The 24,906-nt window shown below is 47.1% G+C and overlaps 2 protein-coding genes across 2 annotated transcripts; one reads left to right on the top strand and one right to left on the bottom strand.

Annotated features, from left to right (window-relative positions):
* Window positions 1-409: 409 nt before the first annotated feature.
* Window positions 410-14,484, bottom strand: WHR1 (winged helix repair factor 1). Its single transcript, XM_088481540.1, has 7 exons — window positions 14,383-14,484; window positions 9,653-9,806; window positions 8,154-8,299; window positions 7,271-7,506; window positions 1,433-1,530; window positions 1,192-1,339; window positions 410-682 (listed from the first exon to the last, which is right to left on the bottom strand). The coding sequence occupies exons 2-7, from the start codon at window positions 9,759-9,761 to the stop codon at window positions 637-639; spliced, it is 783 nt and encodes a 260-aa protein (XP_088337666.1). The 5' UTR covers window positions 9,762-9,806; window positions 14,383-14,484; the 3' UTR covers window positions 410-636.
* Window positions 14,485-14,572: 88 nt separating this feature from the next.
* DXO (decapping exoribonuclease) lies at window positions 14,573-20,306 on the top strand. Its single transcript, XM_088481539.1, has 7 exons — window positions 14,573-14,721; window positions 15,996-16,380; window positions 17,041-17,267; window positions 18,137-18,356; window positions 18,592-18,727; window positions 19,688-19,782; window positions 19,862-20,306. Exons 1-7 carry the CDS (start codon window positions 14,682-14,684, stop codon window positions 19,971-19,973), a joined length of 1,215 nt encoding a protein of 404 aa, XP_088337665.1. The 5' UTR covers window positions 14,573-14,681; the 3' UTR covers window positions 19,974-20,306.
* Window positions 20,307-24,906: the final 4,600 nt, after the last annotated feature.

Genomic DNA, 24,906 nt, shown 5'->3' with positions numbered 1-24,906 from the left:
TTAGTCCAAACTACCTGTTAGATGAAAGTCAATCTAACATCAAATACATTTTTTTTGTTTTTTAATGTTTCCTAGGTACAGACTGAATGGTCACTTATACCTTCTCCAAAACTTTCACCTTCTCCATCGGCTAAAGGGCTTACCCAACGTATATACTGGATGCACCACTAGTGCCCGTCAGATTGTGGATCTCCAGTGACGGAGTACAGATACTGGCGCTTACTATGACAGATCATTTCCTTCGATCAGTGTTTAGGCCACGCTGCATTCTTGTTACATCTCCCGTCCGATCTGTCCCTCTTCTTATCTTACTTTTTGTTCATGTGGTTACTGTGAGGCGATTACTAAACTCCACAGACTTTATGAAATAAGAGGGTGGTTTTAGGAAGTTGGACAAACGGCACATACATACAGACATCGTGAAATACTTTAATAAATTATATTACTTTATTATATCTCTATAGAAATAAAAATGGCACAAATTCATGGGCAGCATTGAATGCAGGCACGCCCCACATCTGGAAGAAGAGGTCTCGCTCTGTATATAGGTCCCATTGCTCTGGCTCAGAACTAAAGGCTACAAAAACCAGTGTGAAGGGGATTTACAAAGCACACGGACGGGAAGCGGCACCGCGGCTACGTGTCAGATAAGCGCAGGAGGCTTCCCGAGGCTGTAGGAATGCTGCAAGGAGAAAATAACATGAGAGATTAGGGGCGGGATGTAGCAATGCAGATATCGTGGTAAAAGCTCTGAAAAGGTCGTTTTTGGAGGTGTGGACGCTAACCGCATATGCACCAAGCTCCGCGATACGTTCTGGGGCTTTTATGCGTTGCCCAATAGAAGACTATGGGCTTCTATTCGCGACTCCCCGAGAGGGATCCAATCAGATCCCTCCCAGCACCCCCCGCCGGTGCGTGCGTCACTCGACGCACGTAAAGAAGTCTTCTTGGTCATAGACCCGGAAGTCCTTATATCGCAAAGGACAGCTCTTTCCGAGACAGCGGTCCTTTGTGATTTTTATCCACGCATACCGGCGTAATTTACATGCGAGTTGTTGGCGGGATGCATTGCATAAAAAACGCGGTGCTTGATGCATCCCGCCCTAGAAGAGAAATAATGAGAAAAGGTTTTTAATCATAGATACAAATAAAGGAACAGGAGGGTTTAACATCTAATACCCCGCTACTTACCAGTCCACAAGCCCCGCCCCTATGATGTCATGGATGTGATACTCCATTCCTAATCGGACGGAGGGGGGAGGTTTGCGAGTGGAGAGATCTGTAAGGAGGACTTCTTTATATCGAGACCGGCTGATCTGAGACAGGATGGCCTTCCGCCCTGAGCGACACAGGAGGGGGAAAACCACGGGAGAGAGAGAAGAATCAGTAAGGTGACTGGAGATCACCCGCCGGCGTATAAAATACAATTTACCTTTTATAAAATGTGAGATGAACCTCCCGGCACCAGGAACAGACAGCCACCAGCTCCCCGCATCCCTCACAGTGAGCAGCCCGGCGCGAACCAGCTGCCTGAGGGTAAAATATACTTGGTCACAGCTGATCAGAGCGGAAACCGTAATCACTACATTTAGCCAGGGAGAGTTTATGAATGAGATTTTCTATCTCAGCAGGAGCAAATGATTCAATGTAAATAAAGCGTAATGATGTACGGCTTCAGCTGGGAATGAGCCATGATTTAAATCTCCTGCTGCCATTTCATTGGGCTCGATTCTATTCTGTGCAAAGTGAATAGCGCCGGGAAGCAGCTCCTGGAGCTATTCAATACACCGCGCTGCTATGCCAGACTAAGGATTTCTTCTCGCATCCCTCCGGGGATGCGAGCAGAAATCCGACAAAAGTCCAGGCGCGAGGCTGCTTTCTGCCCTTTGCGCCTGGAAAACAGCATCGCGCCGGGAAGTTAGGTCGGGGAATGCCCGTTCTCACGCCTTAAACAGGGTGTTTAGTCGCAAGAACGGGCATTCTCCGACTAAACACCGCACAGAATTGAATAGCTCCGGGAGCTATCTCCCGGCGCTATTTACATCGCGGGCAATTGAATCGAGACCAATGTCAGCTATATCAGTCTGTTTTCATAGTACAGAGCAGCACTTTCACCTAAACAGTAAACCTATTTTTTTACATTAACTTGCTCTGTAGCATACTGAACACTTTGTACCGTGTTAGGAATGTACCTAAGATAGGACGGAGCCCCGAATACGGAGGGTTTTAAATTAAGATCCATCTACTTTCGCTGGATTATACTGTCGCCAACAAAGTAGCATTAGGTACAAATCTAGGAACAAGTTACAAACCAAAATGTGATGCAAGGGGTACAAATATTACTTTAGTTTATGTATGCTTTTGCATGTAGCACACAATTACTGGGCAGCTTTATTGTTGCAACGCAATTTAGAGATAAGCTAGGATGTGCCCTCTACCATAAAGACTTTACACCCCTGCACCACACGGGATTGCCTAGGTGTAAAGCTTCAGCTGGATTTGCTCAGAACTCTAAATGAGGCCTCAAATCTTAACCCTGATTTTCCTAAAATGTTAATGTACAAAACAGTTATTGCTGCCTGAAGTTAAAAGGACGAGATATTCTGCATTTGGCCCTCGTCTGCCTAAATGTAATGGGAAATCGCAGTCTGAATTGGGTTTGGAATTTGGACTAATCATAAAACGGATTTTCTGCCTTCCCACTAGGAAACTGACCATTGTATTACTGATACTTACACTGCATTCTCAACTATATGTCACATATTTAGGGCTCGATCCAATTAGGTGCAGATTGCAAGTAGCGAGTTTGTTTCTTTAAACTCTCACACTTCGCTGCGAAGCACACTCCCGGGAATTCTCCAATCCAATGAAAAATGCCTATTCGCACTACTCGCAGCGGAGGGGTGCGAACTGACTGCCCAATGAGATTTGCGAGAAATGCATGAAAATGTGGGGAGACCATCCTGGACCCACCAAAATTGTTAATTTCATTAGCAGGACCGTATAGACGGCTGTTTGTGGCCATTAGGAAGTTACTGTAGGTTTTGAAATGTTTGATTTGTGCTTTTTATTTTAATTGCAAGAAAATGATAAAAAAACAAACTTTTTTCGTTTAATCTCTAACGAATTAAACAAAAAATGAAAAAAAAAAACTAGGAAAAAGGGTGATTTGGGGGTACTTTGAGGGCACCTTGAAAAATGGAAAAAAAATTATTAAAAACAATTATTTTTCAACTAAAAAATTATTGTAATTAAATTTGGGGTGCCTAAAGTAATGAAAAAGTTGATTTTGGAGTAATTTGAGGACTTTTTTTTTTCACCTCAAAAAATGACATGTAACTAATGGACTAAGGCCCTCATTCAGAGCCGTACGCTATTTGCGGTCGTTCGTTTAAAAACAAGGGGTGGCTATTCAAATGATCCGTACGCACATTGCAGTCTGTTCACACCTCTAAGTCTGAACGAGCGAGCAAAACATACGCTCGTTTATTTGTTAAAAACGCCCCCTGGCCGCACGCATCCTACGTCATGTCCGCTATTTATTAGATTAATCGAGTACATCGACCAGCGTATGAACTGCTCGCTATTCTTGTGGTTGGTGTTTGCTACCACAAATTTGCGTGCAGTTCGGGCTATAAAATAACCCAGTGACGTGGTCAATGACGCTGCTGTTTTAAATATACACACCCATAAAACGCCCGTTTTGACCTTTAAGCACGCCTGCGTTCGGATCTCCACTCCCCATTTTCAAGCACCTTCCCCTGTTACCACCCACATACGCCTCATTCTGTCACTCAAAATAGCAGGCACTCGCTATATAGCGTACAAAGGATTTTCGGCCGCAATGACTGGTTCGCGCATGCGTACTAAAAACCGTACGCATGCGCAGATGTGCAAACATCGCTCGGAACGAGCGTACTGCCGCTAACGAGCGGCTCTGAATGAGGGCTCTTGTTTATTAATGCTCCGTCTGGCAGCCACGCCCCCAGCAACGCCCACCAAAGGGGGCATGCTGTCACTCACCATCGACAGCACGCCCCCTTTGGTGCGAGACCCCGAGCGACGAATTCCTCGTCGCTCGCCGGGTCTCGCGCATGCGCACGACAGAGCTCCCTCCGTCGTGCGCATGCGCATTCGGCCACCATCGACCCACTTGCGAGCGTCCTTCGCTCGCGAGCGGGTCTGCATCAGGCCCTCAGTCTCACTGATCAGTACGAGTTGCTAATTGGACTGCAAAATTAATTCGCAATGCGAATTCGAAGTGAAAATCGCAACTCGCACCTAATAGGATTGACCCCTTAGTGCAGTGTTCTGTGGTATTACTCAGTAACTATTCCCATACCCTCTTCCTCTGTTCTCATTACACACTGTGCTGCTCTGAACTTCACAGGTCTGTAAACGAGAACTTTGTTGACTATGGACCTGATTAAGAGACATGCGCTAATCCGAGGTTTAGGCAGCTGAGCCGTAATCGCCAATCTGCCCGTGAGTCTGAGTCACATGAAACAAGGTGCAGATTAAAAAGCGTACGCATGCGCAGATGTGCAAACATCGCTCGGAACGAGCGTACTGTTGTTAACGTGCGGCTCTGAATGAGGGCCTAAATGAGCTAATTAGAAACTTCCAATTGCCTAATTAGTCATTAGGGGGGTGTCCAAGGGGTTCACAGTGGCCCTGATTCAGAGCCGCTCGCACTGAATCAGGGCCAGCCTTCTTGTATTTTTGAACGGCCTCTTGGCCGCTCGCATAGCTGTGGGTGACCACCCACAGCTATAGCGAGCGGCCAGGAAGATGGTCAAGACCATCGGGCTTGCGACGAGACCCTAGCGGTAGGAGCCGAAATCTCTCCCACTGACATCACTCGTGATGTCAGTGGGGCCGTCCCCAAACGGAGGCGTTCACATGGGAACGCCTCCGTCTGGGCAGCCACCCCCCCGGCCCACCCACCAAAGGGGGCGTGCTGTCATTCAACATCGACAGTACGCCCCCTTTGGTAAGAGACCTGTAGCGACGGTTTGCCCGTCGCTATCCGGGTCTCGCGCCTGCGCACGACGGAGCCGGTTCCATTGTGCGCATGCGCACTGGGCTACCATCGACCCGCTTGCGAGCGGGTCTGAATCAGGCCCACTGTCCCCACATTTTAACCTTAAAATAAAGATTTTCCTTTCCATCTCTCACCCTCAGGGAGGTGCGAGTGGAAAGTTGTGCGCGAGCGAGAAATCACTCGCTCCGGGGCTCGCAACAAAACGGGGCAGGTGTCGATGGTGAGTGACAGCTCGCCCCGTTTTGTAGGCGGGGAGGGGGGGTGGCTGGCCAAATGGAGGTGTTCCCGAAGGAACGCCTGCCGTTTGAGGGCGGCCCTACTGACATCACTCGTGATGTCAGTAGTGAGCTTCCTGCTCTATTAGAGCAGGAAGCTCACTGGGGCTTGTGGGAACGAGACCCTACCACAAGGGTCTCATCGCAAGCCCGATGGTCGCGACCATCACCTGGCCGCTCGCAAAAGCTGTGGGTGGTCACCCACAGCTTAGCGAGCGGCCTGGAGGCCTGCCAAAAAAAAAAAGCAGGCCGCCCAGATTCAGAGTGAGCGCTTACAAAGAGCGTCCGGCTCTGAATCAGGGCCTCAGGGCCTGATTCAGAGCCGAACGCTCTGACCAGAGCGCTCGCTCTGAATCAGGGCCCTCCTCCCTAAAAATGGAGCGGCCTCTTGGACGCTCGCATAGCTGTGGGTTACCACCCACAGCTATGCGAGCGTCCATGATGATGGTCGCGATGGTCAAGACCATCGCGACCATCGGACTTGCGACGAGACCCTGCGGTAGGATCTTGGTGACCGCAAGCCCTGGAGTGATTTTGGCTCTATCAGAGCCAAAATCACTCCCACTGACATCACTACTGATGTCAGTGGGCCGGACTCAGACGGTAGGCGTTCCCGTGGGAACGCCTCCGTCTGGCAGCCACGCCCCCAGCAACGCCCACCAAAGGGGGCATGCTGTCACTCACCATCGACAGCACGCCCCCTTTGGTGCGAGACCCCGAGCGACGAATTCCTCGTCGCTCGCCGGGTCTCGCGCATGCGCACGACAGAGCTCCCTCCGTCGTGCGCATGCGCATTCGGCCACCATCGACCCACTTGCGAGCGTCCTTCGCTCGCGAGCGGGTCTGCATCAGGCCCTCAGTCTCACTGATCAGTACGAGTTGCTAATTGGACTGCAAAATTAATTCGCAATGCGAATTCGAAGTGAAAATCGCAACTCGCACCTAATAGGATTGACCCCTTAGTGCAGTGTTCTGTGGTATTACTCAGTAACTATTCCCATACCCTCTTCCTCTGTTCTCATTACACACTGTGCTGCTCTGAACTTCACAGGTCTGTAAACGAGAACTTTGTTGACTATGGACCTGATTAAGAGACATGCGCTAATCCGAGGTTTAGGCAGCTGAGCCGTAATCGCCAATCTGCCCGTGAGTCTGAGTCACATGAAACAAGGTGCAGATTATCGTAGTCGCTCGCAGCGACTATATCCTCGCAGTGTGATTGACAGTCAGGGAAGTGTTTGTGGGAGGTAACAGGGAGAGGCAGCAAAGAAAGCAGCGTGTCGCAACCGTTTGGGGGGGGGGGCGTGTCACAGTCTGCTACTGCAATCCCGTACGCAGTGAAAGCGGCTCTGACGTCTCAGTACACGCGGCCATTCTGCGCGACCATAGTGCTACTCAACAATCCGGATATCGATGGTCTGTGATCGATGCTGTGTCTTTGTACGCAGATGCTTGGATTTGCAAAGCCCTTAGGTGGGCGTCTCCATACATTCCTTGGCATCTGCGGCATTTGCATATTTTCGCACAGCAGCTGCTTACGGGACGGCGGCTGCGATGGCATTAGCGTACATCGCGGAATCAGGCCCTATAATCTGGTCTTTATAAGAGATGAGCGGTTCGAATTTGTCTCGGTTCCTTTCAGGCAAATTAGCGCAAGTTCGGATTTATCTTATTGGCTATCCAAAACACGTGAGAGCCAGATAGCCAATACGATGCAATTTCTGAGATCCGAACACAGCTGAGTAAAACCAAACCGCTCATCTCTAGTCTTTATACCTATTTTACATTGTCCTAAACACACACATTTTTCATGGCTTCCCTTAAAAGAAGGGGATTTTTTTTTTTTCAATAAGATCTACTGAGTCTTCTCTATGATGTGATGCCAGGAGAGAGCGCGCCATGGTTATTGTGGCCCTAAATTTAAATCGCTCTATACAAAAGACTTCCTCACGTGATCTCTGCGTCGCTGAATCGGTGCTTCTCCATCATTTCGTCCCTGTTGTAGCTGATCTTCGAGGAGGCAATGAGGCTGGAGTCCAGGAACCTGCGGACAGCAGGGGCTGCGGAACTCCCATCCACGCTCTTGGTGACAGCTCGGCGCAAATCCTCACTCATAACCACTAGGAAAGTGTCAGGATCAAAGCCTGGCTGCACAAGGCACACCTCGCCCTTCTGCTGCAAAGTGCTCTGCGAGAGGAGGTAAATGGGAAGATCTAAGGGGAGATGTGCCAAGCCTCGGAGAGAGTGGAGACTTTGCCCAAAGCAACCAATCAGCTTCTAACTGTCATTTATCTAGCAGTCTTTGAAATGATAGTTAGAAGCTGATTGGTTGCTTAGGGCAACTACTCCTCTTTACCGCTCTCCAAGGCTTGATACATCTCTCCCCCCTAGTAATGGATGCTTGGACTCATAGTTCAACCACAACTAGACTGACATAGACCTGCCAATACAGATAAGAGGTATAATGCTGCCCATCCATTAGAAGACATGAAAACGACTGCACAATTATGACATTGTAATCCTGCAGTCATTTGTCAGTCTGTGATGAGCCTGCACTGAACAAGCAGTCGTTCAGTGCAGGCTCATCAATCACCTCCTAACATGCTGAACCTGACGTTATCGACAGGTTGTCCAGCATGTTTACCCGTTGATAGATGTCTAAACAACCAGCGGGAACGCGCATTGCTGGTCGTTTTAGACATTTTTGCAACCGATTTATGAACGATTGAACAATAACGATATCGTTCAATCGCTCAATTAAATCGTCTAGTGGATGGGCACCTTTAGACAGGAGGGGAATGAGAAAGGGGCAGAGGGCAGAATGAATCACTCACCAACAGTCTATCTGCCGTAGTGCGGTCTCGTATGAGACTGTACATTTGATGCCTCAGAAAAATAGGCGGGAGAGTGTCATTGAACAGTTTGCGTGGGAAGAGAGTACACAGGTACAACACAGATTCTTGGGGGTCCTTTGTAAAATCTAAGAATAATAGGAAACAAGAGGAAATAAGCTGAGAGTACTGCCCTTGCGTAGGACCGTATAATGCATGAAGTGATGCGGACACTGACGGGACTTTTTCTGGACAGGTGTGGTACAAAAGATTGACGTTGTAAAGGTCGACAGTCAATGGGTTGACATGTAATAGGTGGACATGGCCAAAAAAGGTCGATAGGTTCAGATGATCGACACACAAATAGTTGAAACACAGAAATGGTCAACACATTTTTTTTGTAAATTTAACACGAATCCTTACCTTAACCCTCCCCCTAGCCTAAACCTAACTAACCATCCCCACCGGAAGCCTAACCCTCCCTCTGGTGTCTAATTCTAACCCTCCCCCTAGCCTAACCCTTCCCCAACTGCCTAATCCTGACCGTCCCCTCCGGAAGCCTATCCATAACCCTCCCCCTAGCCTAACCCTTCCCCCAACTGCCTAATCCTGACCGTCCCCTCCGAAAGCCTATCCCTAACCCCCCCCTGGTGCTTAACCCTAACCCTCCCCCAAGTGCCTAAACCTAACTAACCATCCCCTCCAGCAGCCTAACCTCCCCACTGGTGCCTAACTCTCCCCTGGTGCCTTAACCCTAACCCTCCCCCTGGTGCCTAACCCTCCCTTAAGTGAATAAACCTAACTAACCATCCCCTCCGGCAGCCTAACCCTCCCCAAGTGCCTGACCATAACCCTTATTTTAAAAATGTTGAAAAACCATTAAAAAACTGTGACGACCATTTCTATGTGAACTTTTTAACCCTGTCAATCAGTCGTCAACTTGTGCCTGTCAACTTATTGCATGTCGACCATCTGGTGTCAACCCATTGACTGTCGACATTTACATTGTCGATCTTCTATCCGGATATCTTGTGCTAGACCACTGCAATGCTCACCATAGAGAACCATTATGTCAGCAATAACATTGTAGATGTTGCTCATCTATGTCCATTACAATGTATTATAGAAAGGGCTCAGGAGACAAGGGGTTACTTCTGCAGCAGTATAACAACTGAAATCAAGACAGCTGTAGCTACAGCGTATCCATAGTCCCAACATGCAACAGGTATAGCATTAGCCTGGGCAGCAACACACTTAACCCCTTCTACTGCCTGTCTTACCCAGAAGCCTGTGCCCACTTCAGTCTTTACATTAACAAACATGTATGGCGTACCCTATTAAAACTTATAATGACATTTAAAATACTTTAGATCCCAGTATAAAAATGAGTCGTTGCCCCACCCCCCTAAAGAACGACACCTTTCTCCCTGAGACGAATCCCTAAGGTTGGAGAGCTGGAGGCAGACTGAGCAGGGGAAGACTAGATCCCCTCTGGTTATTACCTGGATAGGGTGAAGGGATCACATTTAAATCTGGTTTCACGGTCTCATCCTCTTTTCGTTGTTTCTTCACTTTGAAGGTGTCACAGATCAGCTTCCGTTTGCGGTCCATGGAGGGGAAGGGGAGAGGGGTAAGGGAGGGGGGAAGTCTGCTTTCCTGTTAGGCAGAAAAAAAAAAAAAAAGGATGAAGAGAGACAATAAAGTAAAAAGATAATTCTGGTAGTAATCAGTGGGTGGGACATGAACTACATCCTATATCTTTCCATAATTATGTACTATGATGAGACACCTTTCCTTATAGATCTATATAGATAGGTATGTATATTTCCATAACTCCCGTGTTTACCAGTATATCGGAAGAATGTAAGGTTACTAAATATGAGATAGATAGATAGATAGATCAGGGCTCGACAAAACCCAGGGGCCAGGTCGCCATGGCGACCAGATTTGGCTGCCTGGCGACCAGATTTTCAGCAACCCCCGGGCCCTGTAGTGCAGACCGCGTGTGCGGCCCACACTACAGAGTAAGAAACACACAGCCGCCAGCGGCGGCTGTATGTTTGTTATAGCAGCCGTTGAGAGTCAGACAGACACTCATTGGCTGCTGCGTCGTCCACGGAGTGAGGCGGCTGGAGCTCACTCATGAGCTCCACCTTCCGGCTCACCCCGCAGCAGGTTGGGAGAGACGTCATGACGTCTCTCCCATAGTGCAGAGCGGCCAGGAGGAGCGGACAGCGGCGGTCGTCGGCAGGAGCTATGCAGAGCAGGGTTGTGTGCTCCACCTCCACAGCCAGCCATCGGACGGGCATCAGAAAGCTGCATCCGATGGCTGGCAACCATCGAATTTCCGATATTCGATGGAAAAAGTACTTCCATCAAATTGAAAACATCGATGATTGCTAACCATTGGCTTCCGATGTCCATCCCTACTGCTAGTGCGTCCTTGTCGCATCACATTGCATTTTCGGTGAGAAGACGCAAAAATAGACGCCCGGTGCTCACAGAGTCTCGCGGGACCTGGCACACCAAGAGGCGTTTTACTGTGACTGCAGCAAAGATATATAAGGACACATTACTGAAACCTGGATTTTACCCTCTGACACCACTTCTCCTGCAGCTCCCTCCTCTGGGGGCCTCACCTTTTCCCACACCTCACGACCTGGGGGTCGCCATGGTGGTGGTGTTGGGGTCCTCCTATCCCCTGGTTACACATACCAACCCATACCCTCTGAACCATCCCTTACATTCTGTACATTTGAAGTCCATGCTTTACGCCTCTTCCACCCAGTACACCTCAGAGTAGCTGTCATTTACCGTCCCCCTGGCCCTCCCTCCAAGTTCCTTGACAACTTTGCTTCCTGGCTCCCTCACTTTCTCTCCTCAGACCTTCCCTCCATTATCCTAGGTGACTTCAATATTCCAATTGATATCCCCACAGAATCCTCTGCCTCCAAACTACTCACCCTCACATCTTCACTTGGTCTCTCCCAATGGACCTCCTCACCCTCCCATGTGAGTGGCCATTTGCTTGATCTGGTCTTCACTCACCGATGTGATATTTCTGATCACTCCAATTCCCCTTTCCCACTTTCTGACCTTCGCCTTCTCTCTTTTAACCTGTCCCTCTCTCCTTCCCCTTCTCTTCCTCCAAAAGCGACCATCACTAAGCGTAACATTGACGCTATCGACACAGTGTCCTTTTCTTCCCTGCTTAACTCACTTCTCTCACCTATCCTCTCTCTCTCCTGTCCTGACCAAGCCACTTCCCTATACAACTCCTCCCTTACTTCTGCTATGGACTGTTGCTCCGGCGATCACTACTCACACTCGCAGATCTACTCCTCAACCCTGGCATTCCAAATGCACCAGATACCTGCAAAAGTGTTCACGAACCGCCGAGCGACAGTGGAGAAGATCACGCTCTATGGCAGATTTTCGACATTTCAAATTTATGCTCTCATCCTATAGTGCTGCTCTCTCCCTCTCTAAACAGTCGTATTTCAAGATCCTCATCTCCTCTCAGTCCTCTAATCCCCAGCGTCTCTTCACCACTCTCAATTCCCTCCTTCACCCACCCCCTCCTCGTCTCCCCTCCTTGCTCTCTGCCCTTGACTTTGCTGCCTACTTTACATCTAAAATTGATTCCATACGTCAGGACATCATATCCAACCAGTCCCCCAGCTCTCCACCTCCTCCTTTCCCAGATCACCCCACCCAATCAACTTTACCAACTCTTGCATCCTTCTCCCCTGTATCTGGAGAGGAAGTCATGGCCCTCATCCGGTCCTCCCCCTCTTCCACCTCCCCCCTTGATCCTATCCCCTCCCACCTCCTCCGCTTCCTCTCTCTCTCTGCCTGCTCCCATCTTGCCTACCTCATTAACCTCTCCCTCTCATCAGGCACTGTTCCTTCTGCATTCAAGCATGCCCTTGTCTCCTCCATTCTTAAAAAACCTACCCTTGATCCTAACCTTCTTTCAAACTACCGACCCATCTCTCTCCTCCCTTTTGCCTCCAAACTCCTTGAGCGGATTGTCTACAAACGCCTTACCACTTTTCTTTCCTCCCACTCCCTCCTTGATCCTTTTCAGTCCGGCTTCCGTTCTCTCCACTCCACTGAAACTGCCCTCACGAAAGTCAGCAACGACCTCCTTGCTGCCAAATCCAAGGGCCACTACTCTCTTCTCATTCTCCTTGATCTCTCTGCTGCTTTTCACACTGTGGACCACCCTCTCCTGCTGCATATCCTTCACTCCCTTGGTCTACGTGACACTGCCCTCTCCTGGCTGTCATCCTACCTCTCTGACCGATCTTTCTCAGTTTCCTCTCATAACTCCTCTTCTCCCCCACAGTCTCTTACAGTAGGTGTTCCTCAAGGTTCTGTTCTTGGACCTCTTCTATTCTCCCTCTATACTTCCTCTCTAGGTGAGCTCATCAGCTCTTTTGACCTCCATTATCATCTCTATGCTGATGATACTCAAATCTACATTTCCTCCCCTGATCTCTCCCCCTCTCTTCTGACTCGTATCTCCAACTGTCTCTCTGCCATCTCTTCCTGGATGTCCCAGCGATTTCTTAAACTTAATATGTTTAAGACAGAGCTGATCGTCTTCCGACCCTCCCACATAACCTCACTTCCCACTATTTCTTTATCAATTGATGGTATAACTATCTCATCTAGCCCCAAAGTGCGCTGTCTTGGAGTTATCCTGGACTCGTCCCTCTCTTTCAAACCACATATCCAGAACCTTTCACAGTCCTGTCGTTTTCATCTCAAAAATATTTCTAAGATCAGACCCTATCTCACCCAGGATGCTACAAAAACCCTCATACACTCACTGGTCATCTCCAGATTGGACTACTGTAACCTCCTCCTATCTGGCCTCCCCAAATCCCATCTCTCTCCTCTCCAGTCTATCCTTAATGCTGTTGCACGGCTTATATTCCTTTCCAAACGCTCTACATCTGCCTCCCCTCTCCTACAAGCCCTCCACTGGCTCCCCTTCCCTTTTAGAACCCAATTTAAGGTTCTCACGCTCACTTGCAAAGCCCTCACCCAATCTTCCCCCATATACATCTCTGATCTCATCTCCCTTCACTCTCCTCTCCGCTCTCTTCGTTCAACTAATGCACGCCGCCTTTCATGCCAGCTGATTACTTCCTCCCACTCCCGCCTCCAAGATTTTGCCCGCACTGCTCCCCACCTCTGGAACTCTCTCCCACTCCCCATCAGACTCTCCACCTCTTTGCAATCCTTCAAACGGGCTCTCAAGACCCATTATTTCATCAAAGCCTTCCAGCTGTCATTCTAACTCCCTGATACATATACCTTCCTCCCCATCTGTGTCACCCCTGTTTGTCTTCCCCTCCCCTTTTAGAATGTAAGCTCTTATGAGCAGGGCCCTCTAACCTCTTGTACTTCTCCCTACTTTAGTTTCATCTACTTCTTACTCACCACTAGGGCACCTAACACTTGGCTGCTTACGCTCTGTTGCTTATCTGGGTGTTATGGTCACTAATGTAGCAATATATATTATCCATGTCCTGGTCCTGTATTGTATTGTTCTGTAAGTCGCTTGTCTACAACTTGTTTATGTGCTTCGTAAGGCGCTGCGGAACATTTGTGGCGCCATATAAATAAATGATAATAATAATAATAATAATAACAACATCTGAATATATACAATATATATATATATATATATATATATATATATATATATATATATATATATAGTGTAAATTTACTAGGTTTTGAGCGACTGACGTATATCTTGTGACAAAAGTGCAATTGTGCAAAAAGATCGGGAGAACGTATTACATACTGTGGTTGTAGAATTCCTCTACTGAGCATATATGTTGGCGCCGGTACCTCCCCTGTTTTAAATTTTATATATATATATATATATATATATACACACACACACACACACACTGTATATAATGTTATATAGTCTCATAATTATACAGAACAAATAAAAAAAATGGATAATTTGATATAAAAGAAGCCTCCAAAAATCGGAACAGTAGGGGGGTACAGGTAGGGAAGGAGGAAGTGGATTACAGACGTGGAGCTCAAAAGATGACATTCAGGAACTCTCCAGCTGTTATAGGAGTGTAAATCCCCCCCTTTTATATCCACAAAAGTTGGAGCTCCTACAACCGCACACATCATGACCTAGAGGCTGAAACCAGTAACTAAATACCCCCCTATGCAGTACACCAGCACTTACCTCCGAATCTCCTCCGCACTTCTACACAGGTTGCCAGATATACAGCAGCCTACATAAACATGTCTCCTCAATCAAAGTCCGGTGTTAGCGAGCGGCCATTTTCATGAAGACCACATCCCAATACGGAGCTATAAAAAAATTGGCACATTCGGGCTGCAGAAACCGCGGACATAGAGAGATTAAATGTTTTCCCTCTAGTGTAAGAAGTGAATGTATGAAGCGGAAAGGAATGGTCCGTACGGGGACCTGTTGAAGTACATCCGGGGACTTTGTGTGTCACTTAAAGGGATGTAGAGGAGATGATGGAGACAGATACACAGACACTGAGGGACAGTGCAGGTGAGGACGTGCTCCTAGCCTAGGCCATCAGGGTGGTAGCCTGACCTATATGGTATTAGGCTGCTGTATTGTGACCAATGAACAGCAAATCTGTCACTCCAGCACTCAATTAGCAGACAGCAAAAATTTACATTTACTGTACAATATGTCAATGTGTGTATGTGTGTGTATCTATATATATATATATATATATATATACACACACATCATCTATTTTATTTATACACATCAGTAGGTCACCCCTTCAACATCTCATTGGGATTTATCAGTGGTCGACCACTGATCGCTGTAAATTGGACAGAAGTTAATGAGCGAGCTGCCATCTTGGCCCCTCTATAGGACAGCTTCCAAGCATGTTTCAAAAGAGCTACCCCACTGTTTCAATGTATCATTATACAGGTTGGGGACACATAACGTGCAAACAACAATGTAGTCATTTCATAGGCCACCGGGTTCCCTCATGCGCTGCGGCAATGTGTGGTGTTGTGCAGGCAGGGTGCAGCGCCGTCCTCCCACAGGAAAGACATTCAGCAGAATCCTGGCTGATGGTGCAATATGCCACCTTGGGCATCATTCCAGATTGTCTCACTAATAATGGACTGGGGTAAGATCTGGTGACTGAGAAGGCCATGACGTGGATAACATTCACCATCATCAAACCATTGGCTGAGCATACAAGCTCTGTGGATGGAGGCATTGCCATCTTGGAAGACATGACTACCCTCAGGAATGGAATGTTGCAACACGTGGACTAGATGATCGCTCAGGACCACTAAGTAATGATTAGCATTGACCATATCTTATAAAGGAAGGAGTGCACCGAAACCATGCCAGGAACCCTCAGAAACCTTTCATTGTTGGAAACGATCAGGACTGTAGGGCTTTTTTGGCTGATGCCACTCCTAAGAGGATGCCCTATTGTGTCAAAACACGTTTCAGGAGTGACGGGCGTAATAGCCTCACCAGAGGTCCATTCATATCCAGTGTTAATAATACCCGGGTACCATCTTTCTACCTGGAGATTTTAATGTGACATATTCCATACTGTCTGGTATAGATACCAACCTTTCATGTGTGGTCAATTACTGTTTTGTTCTATGTTTATATGAGTTGGTGACTTATTTTGTTTGGCCGATTGCGGCTTTGGAGTGTGGTTTGTATTTGTTTATTCTTTGTTTGAACTCCGTAAGTCTACACTGATTCATTTGATATGAGACACTTTTATATCTGTGCGCGAGTTGGGTTTAACGTTTTATGGGCATTTTGTCTTTCAGGGAGACCCCCTAAAAGAAGCATTGATCAGGAGCCCTCTGCTGCCCCACAGACGAAGTGTCCTCACATTTCTGCTCCATCTTTAAGGACCCACCACTCCCTCTATCAGGGTCCCTTCCCATTCTACAGGCTTCCTTCTGAGGTTGGTTCTTTCTCTCTGGATGAGAAGCGTTGTTACCATGGTGATGCCAGACGTTTGCGCTATTTTCGACCCCCTCCTGGCACAGATGGGGATGGTGCTTCACTTGAATGGGACGTGATGGAGGGATTTGACCAGCGTTATGTGCGTAGAAATGAAGAGGAGAAAGAGGGTCTTCTGCATATGCTGACGTGGCTTAAAGAGAACAGAGGACTTCTGGAAGCAACCACTCGTGGTGACAGCAAGAGGTGCGAAACATGGGTGGAATTATAGTGTTCATTCTAGCACCCGGTACCTGTCTCAACTCATGCAGTTCCTCTCTCCTGCCTTGGGGTGTCGCTCTATGCTCTGGTGATTCTAGCACACTCAGCTGATGCAACAAACTGATGAGCTACAGACCAGAGTGTGCTCAAAGCACCAGAGCAGAGAGCGACACCCCAGGCAGGAAAGAGGAACTGCATGGGGTTGTGACAGGCGCAGGGTGCTAGAATGAACACTAAATTAGGCGCTGTGAGATTTATTTTTTTTCCTGGCTTTTGGGTGTCTGAGAGGAAGGAATCCGTGGTAATGCGCCAAAGGGATGTGGATTTTGCAGAAATAAGAATAAAAGTGCACTATAAAAAAATGTTGTATGGAAGGAAGACTGAGCGGAGTTAGGTAGTGATTTGGGTCTTGCACACAATGTAGTGTCAATGTAGGTTCTGCCAGAATCAAGACACAATCGTGTGGTGAAACTATGGGTCACTTGGGATGAAGAATAGATACTAAGACCACAATGGGTATGATAATCGTACAGGTAGAAAGACATAAAATGAGGCCAGACTGGTATATTTATAACTATGTGTAAGCGAACAGGGATGTTTTTTGCAACAAAAACATGAGTCCTGTAAAGTTTTTCTCTTCTCCAGACCAGTGGACCGAGACTTTGTCACCTGGCGTGGTCACCTGACTAAGATCCTGTGCACCCCATATGAAAACCAAGAAGGCTGGATTCTGGCAGTCACATTGTTCAAGGGAACCCTGTACATCAGCGAGAGGGAGACGGCAACTGCCTACAAGAAGAGGAAAGAGAGGACCCAGGAGCAAGAAAAACTCATGTACTCTGGCTACAAGTTTGAAGGCTACCTGTGTGCTGGTGTGTTCCCACTTTCCCACCATCTCACTTGGGTTGCAAGTTCTGGCATTTATAGAGCTAGTGCAGGCTAATTTCCAGTTCCCAGTGTTCTTTTTCAATCTCCGATGATGCTCACAATTTGACCTGGACACCTCTGTACAGATGGGACCCTGATTCTGGATAAACACACAGAACACATTTGTTTAAAACGGGGATGAGGAACGTCAGACCCGGGGTCCATATAAGGCCCCCGGAATCATTTGGTCTGGCCCTTGGAGCTTTATTCTGCTAGCATCATCTGGCCAGCAGGATGCCTAGAATGTCGCCAATGCAGCCAGAATCTATGCAGCAGTGCCACCTGGAGTCTCCTTAGGATGCTTCAGACACTCACTCCGCTGCCCTTACAGCTCCCCGGAGCATCCTCAGGATGCTCTGGGCATTGCTGAAATCACTGGCGATTGACATCACATAGAGGGGGGTGTGGCCCGCGAATAATGTTATTTATCAAAATGGCCCTCGGCAGAAAAAATGTTCCCCACCCCTGGTTTAAAACAGTTGTTGTTCTGTGTCCATTTACCGTCATTCTACTTTATTAGTGGTCATTCTAGCACCAGTCACAAGTTCCTCTTTCCTGCCTGGGGTGTCTCTCTCTGCTCTGGTGCTTCTAGTACACTCAGCTGATACAACAAACTGCTGCAATACAGACCAGAGTGTGCTAGAAGCACCAGAGCAGAGCGCGACACCCCCGGCAAGAAAGAGGAACTTGTGACAGGTGCGGGGTGCTAGAATGAACACTACGTTATACATGTACAGTATCACGTCCTTTAATAATTGCATTATTCTGTGAAATCTTGTCAGTAGATTCTTTCACAGGTTCTGTCCTTTTCCAGACTCTCCCGACGCCTCTCCTCGCCCCTCGGATGTGGTGAACACTAATGAGGCATTTTGCAGCGTCATGCTGGGGAGGCTGAAGTCCCACTCGCTCCTCCTGTCCGGAGAAGTGGACTGCTCGGATCCGTCCGGTACTAATCCATCCCCTCCATCCTGCTACGTGGAGCTGAAGACAAGTGCACAGATCCGAAACCCGCACCAGCAGCGCAGCTTTAACAGGTACCACCATCGCAGCACTTCACTGCAATCCACCGTATGTAAAATCCATGTTTAGCTGCAGTTGAATGCAGATGCCTGTAGGTGTATGTAATTGACCATTTAAGACTACATACAAAATAACTATAAATCTACTGAAAACGTTCTTTCTAGTTTTGGAGTATTTAATCCATTACTGTTCTGTTGAGTATATGATCCTGCGTGTGGCGTCTCTCAGGAATGTGCCGCTTCCCATTAGGTTCAAGCTACTGAAGTGGTGGTGTCAGTCTTTCCTCCTGGGGATTCCACTCATCGTTGCCGGCTTCCGGGACCCACAAGGAAGAATCATAGCTCTACAGAAGTATCCAACGTCGGAAATCCCTCATTTAGTTCGGGTAATTTGGAAGTTGAAGCTATGTTGATCCAATTCAGGCCAAGCGCACACAGACGAACTTATCTCCCAGCTCTCATTCCATTTTATATAGCTACAGGAACACTCGTAGAGATCACTGTCTGGGCCTTTGGAGAGGCAGGTGGAAGTAGAACATGCTCTCCTCACCCCATTTCTGCTCTGACATCCACTAGTGTAATCGCAAGCACCTAGTTACTCTGTAGGGGTCAATTATTTCTGGGGCTAATTCAGCTGCAATGCTGAATGCAGATTTCCAATTGCGAATGTACAGAACGGGTCCTGCGTGATCACACGCAGGACCTTCTATGCCTCTGCCTGATAGACAGGCAGAGGCATTTAAGGGTCGGTGCGAGGGCAGGGTCAGCCGGCGTTCCCAAGGCCCAGGGGCTGCATCCATGCATGCGGTTTCCTGGCCTCACAAGGTGGCCAGCCTGAGTAAGCTGAAGCTTACTCAGCTGGCCGGTGGCCCAGCTGCGTCCATCATCGTGACCGATGGTCGCAATGGTTATCCCAGTCTGTGACTTCGGTCGCAGTGCTGGGATGGCAAGTTCAGCAGGGAGCTGCATCCACGGATGCAGTTTCCTTGCCTCGCTAGTCGGCCAATGGTTCTCCCAAGCTGAAGCTTACTTAGCTGCCCGGTGGCGTCCATCATCTCGACCGATGGTCGCAATGGTTATCCCAGCCTGTGATCTCCGTCGCAGTGCTGGGATGACAAGTGCAGCAGGGGGTGTCAAACACCTCCTGCTGCATTTGCATGGTTGCAAGGACGAAATTGCAAAGCTCCTTGCGTGCAGCTTTGCAATTTCCGTCCTAAGCTGAATCACCCCCACTATGTGCAAATATCAGTCTTTCCTAGGTTCTTTTAAAAAGAATGGTCTGGTTGAAAGATGGAGATAAAGGCAGGCATGTGCATGTACCCTGACTGTATATACTACTTTTGTAGGGTGATAAGCAGGGCTGGGATCCGGCCACGTGTATGAATTTCTGCAACGCTTTTCTGTCTCATATTAAGAAAGTGGTGAGCACGGATGACCCGAGGTGAGATCTTTGTATTGCTGAAAGATTACGCCGGATTGTTACTGTCACACTCTTGTCACAAACCCTTTTCTCATCCTAGGGTGGTCTATGTGTTCTCTTGGGAAGTAGGTTCAGACATCACCTTCACTGTTGAAACCGATCCAGACTACGTTATTCTCCCGGACTGGTATGTGCAGGCCCTAACCCAGTGATTCCGGGACTGCTGACTTGTTATTGAAGCAAAGTAAAGTTATGAGGATTCTGCAGGCCATAAAGCCACCAAACCAGGCTCACCTACTAGACATGGACTGTCACTGGTGTGTGAGCTGGTGCCTCGAGTAAGGTCTCCTGAGATGAAGTTGAAACTAGGGATAGCACGCACACATACACACGTGATGGAGAAAGACCGTATTGGATTCCCATGTGAATGATGAACCAGGGGCTGGTCCTCGTTTTTAAAAGAATTCATAAACTGGAGCATTAAAAACACTTTTGTAAACCTGTTTTAATTTAATTGTGTGTCTAATATATGCTGTGTTGTTTTGCTTGAGTATTGTTTTTTTCAATCTTACTGTTACAGCTAAAATATGTGGATGTGGAGCCTGTCGTACTAAAGTCTTGCGTAAATACCAGTGCAGATTTATCAATAGATTTGCACATACTCCTATACATAAATTTATTGCAAAACTGAAAACTTTGAAGCATCTTTTAAAACTCGCAGTTTCAGCTTTCAGGGGGACCGGGAACTAGCCTAAAGAAATGCCCCCTGATGGTAATCGTATTAGCTACCTCTAGAGGGCAGTACAGATGAAGCTAAAACTCCTCCACGAAGCACTGCAGGTTTTTTTTTTTTTTTTTTATAGTTTACGTAAACACAATTCAGCTGCCTTGTTACAGGGAATATGAACAAACCGTTCTAACAAACTTGATCATGATGTATAGCCACTGCTGCTTGAACCAGTGACAACAGGTCAGTATAACGTACACAATCATCCTTGCAGTTTACCTGTCGCTCGTGCAAATAGATTGTGTCATCTAATACCCCTTTTACACCAGAGCAAAAACCTGGGTTTTTGATGGGTCTACCCGGGTCGCAGCTCAGTGTAAAAGGGTCCCTGAAAAATAACCTGGGTCAAGTGACCCTGCAATCCAACCCAGGTAGCTACCAGGGTTGGACCCAGGATGGACCCAGGTAATGGTGCAGTGTAAACGGTGCAACCCGGGTTATCCGACCTTGGTCATGCCTAAAATGAGCTGATTGGTGGTTGTGGAGCATTCACCTCCCACTTTTTATGACCTCACAGGTTTAGCAGGGCAGACCTGAGTTCAGTGTGAACAGGGCTGACCTGGGAGTAACCCAGATCAAAGGTGCAGTGTAAATGGGTTGGAACCATGTCCAAAAACCCAGGTCGGACCTGGGTTTTTGGTGGAAAAGAGGTATAATAATGCTCTACAACAGGGTTTGTGACTTATCTGCCTAGACCAGAGATTCCCAAATGCAGTCCTCAGGCCTCCCCAACAGTTCAGGTTTTAGAGATATCCATGGCTGAGTACAGGTGGTTAAATCAAATTGACTGAGGAACTAATTAAATCACCTGTGCTCAGCCAAGGATATCTCTAATACTTGAACTGTTGGGGAGCCTTGAGGACCGTGATTGGGAACCTCTGGCCTAGATGTAAAATGATTTTGGGAATCCGTTTCACTATTTAGATAAAGTATTTTTAACTCACTTTACTGTGTGCTTCATAGTGTATATTATCTTAATGATATTAAACCTGTGCACTTAAATTCATTACACTGGATGTGCATAAACCTTTGTGTGTAAAAAGAAAAAAAACATTTAAAACTTTCGTGGACCTTACTGAATACAGCTAATTGTTATCGATAACTCAGTTTCTTCTAAATCACAGGTTCTCAAACTGTTCGGATCCCAAACAGTGCATGTTTTCCAGGTCTCCTCACAGAATCCTAAATGAAATAATTGTGCTGCATCTGTGGATTTTTCAAAATATGTCAGTGAGTAATGAGTACACCTGTGCAGCTGCTGGGTGACCTGGAAAACATGAACTGTTTGAGGTTTTGAGGACCGAGTTTGAGAACCACTGATCTATATTATATATACAGTGTATCCGGAAAGTATTCGCAGCGCTTCACTTTTTCCACATTTTGTTATGTTACAGCCATATTCCAAAATGGAATAAATTCATTTTTGTCCTCAAAATTCTACACACAATAATGACAACATGTAAAAAGTTTTTTTGAGTTTTATGCAATTTAATTAAAAAATAAAACTAAGAAATCACATGTATATAAGTATTCACAGCCTTTGCTCAATACTTTGTTGATGCACCTTCGGCAGCAATTACAGCCTCAAGTCTTTTTGAATATGATGCCACAAGCTTGGCACACCTATCTTTGGGCAGTTTCGCCCATTCCTCTTTGCAGCACCTCTCAAGCTCCATCAGGTTGGTTGGGAAGTGTCGGTGCACAGCCATTTTCAGATCTCTCCAGAGATGTTCAATCGGATTCAAGTCTGGGCTCTGGCTGGGCCACTCAAGGACATTCACAGAGTTGTCCTGAAGCCACTCCTTTGATATCTTGGCTGTGTGCCTAGGGTGGTTGTCCTGCTGCAAGTTGAACCGTCGCCCCAGTCTGAGCTCAAGAGCAGGTTTTCATCCAGGATGTCTCTGTACATTGCTGCATTCATCTTTCCCTCTATCTTGCTAGTCTCCCAGTTCCTGCCACTGAAAAAATTCCACACAGCATGATGCTGCCACCACCATGCTTCACTGTAGGGATGATAATGAGCGGTGCCTGGTTTCATCCAAACATAATGCCTGGCATTGACGCCAAAGATTTCAATCTTTTGTCTCATCAGACCAGAGAATTTTGTTTCTCATGGTCTGAGAGTCCTTCTACTAAGGAGTGACTTCCGTCTGGCCACTACCATACAGGCCTGATTGGTGGATTGCTTCTAGAAGGTTCTCCTCTCTCCACACAGAGCTACAGCATTCCTGACAGAGTGACCATCGGGTTCTTGGTCACCTCCCTGACTAGGGCCCTTCTCCCCTGATCGCTCAGTTTAGACAGTCCTGGTGGTTCCGAACTTCTTCCATTTACGGATGATGGAGGCCACTGTGCTCATTGAGACCTTCAAAGCAGCAGATATATTTTTCTGTACCCTTCCCGAGATTTGTTGCTCGAGACAATCCTGTCTCTGAGGTCTACAGACAATTCCTTGGACTTCATGCTTGGTTTGTGCTCTGACATGCACTGTCAAGTGTGGGACCTTATATAGACAGGTGTATGCCTTTCAAAATCATGTCCAATCAACTGAATTTACCACAGGTGGACTCCAATTAGGAATATCTCAAGGATGATCAGTGGAAACAGGATGCACCTGAGCTCAATTCTGAGCTTCATAGCAAAGGCTGTGAATACTTATGTATGTGAAAAAAAAATTTTCAATTAAATTAGCAAAAATCTCAAACTTTTTTTCACGTTGTCATTATGGGGTATTGTGTGTAGAATTTTGAGGACAAAAATGAATTTATTCCATTTTTGAATAAGGGTGTAACATAACAAAATGTGGAAAAAGTGAAGCGTTCAAACTTAAAAAAGCAATGAAATTCCAATCATTAAGGCTGACTCCTTTAATGGACGTGTTCCTTGCGCATCATTTCTGTGAACGAGCAGCTCCACCATTTTGTGAGTGACCGCAATCTCACTCTGAGAGTGCTGAATCTGCAGTTAACCACAGGTTGTGAGGGCACACCATATCTATATTGCACAAGGAACACGTCCATTAAGACTGGGCAGACTAGCGGTCAGGGGTAATGCTTTGGTTGGGGGACCCGGTAAAAGGGCTCCTCTGGCTGTAGCATTACGTCCCCCCCTCTGCTAGAAAGGGTCTGGTGCTGGTTGTATGCATTTTTTCCCCTGTATTTCCAGAACAGAGCCCGGCTCAGAGCCCAGTGCTGGTTGCACTAAATACAGGGGACCCCTGTGTCATTTGTTCCCTGTATTTTGGCAACCATGATTGGTTCTGAAAAAGCCTGGTGATGGTTGTGCTTAATACAGAGGGGACCTATGTTGGTTGTCCCCTGTATTTAGCATAACCCGTACTTGGGCTCCAAAGTCCAGTGCTGGTTGTGCTTTTTATTTTTTGCATGTTTTCACTTTTGTTTCAACAGCAGCACAGATGGATCTCCCTGCTTCTGTCCGTGTATCTGTGTTTATTTTTATAACACATGGAGGCATCAAGGATCTCCCTGAACCGTGCCTGCATCTGTTTGCTGCCACCCACACCGTCGCTGCTAAACCGAGCACCTAAGCCAGGTCTATGCCAACGCTTACGCCCGCTACATCCCTTCCCCCCGGGTCCCAGCCGCAGCTAACACCCGCTTCCTTCCCTCGAGTCCCACGGCCGCTACTGCCCGCAATGAACAGCCATCTTGGTGTACCCAGGGGAAGCCACAGTGAGGACACCCCCTCTGCCGGAGGCACCTACTGAGGCTGCACAGCATGTTGAGGCTCCTTATCTATATAAAGTGGCATTTGTGAGGTAATAGTTTAAAAACTGTAACTTTCTCAATTACCTGAACCCCAAAAACATCTAACCTGGAACAAGAGCTACCTAATAAACACCAAGTTTAATTCACCCTGTGCCCTGACTTATGCCTTCCCAAAAATCCCCCATAGACGACAGTAGAAAAGTGGTTCTAAGTGAGAGTGGCTGAAAAAACTGACAATTTGAACTTTAGATTGTTCCCAAATCCTCATTTTTATATTTGTTTGGCCTGAAATTTGGCACCGAGTGACCGTCCTACCCGTCCATGCAAAATTTCAGCTCGGTACCTCCAATAGCTTTTGAGGTGTAGCCCCTTAAACACCCTGCTCCCCCCTCGGGAGTTCTCTATGGGAGAATTACGTTTTTTTTTCGATTCAGCCTTAATATAAGGGCACGACTGTGCCCTTACAATAAATATTATATATTGCACTTAACCTTACATACATAAATAAAAGGCACTTGTCTGAATTTTCAAAGAAGACACAGGATTAACTTCTTGTGTCATCTTTGTAAAGTCCAATTTGTGCCTTTCCTTTGGGAACATTATCGATCATCTAGCTCACAGGTTCTCAAA

This window comes from Taudactylus pleione, unplaced genomic scaffold (assembly GCF_031769625.1).
Source record: "Taudactylus pleione unplaced genomic scaffold, aTauple2 ptg000274l, whole genome shotgun sequence".
In the NCBI taxonomy this organism is placed as follows: domain Eukaryota; kingdom Metazoa; phylum Chordata; class Amphibia; order Anura; family Myobatrachidae; genus Taudactylus; species Taudactylus pleione.
Note: the sequence above shows the minus strand (reverse complement) of the source record. Positions and strands in the feature narration are given on the sequence as shown.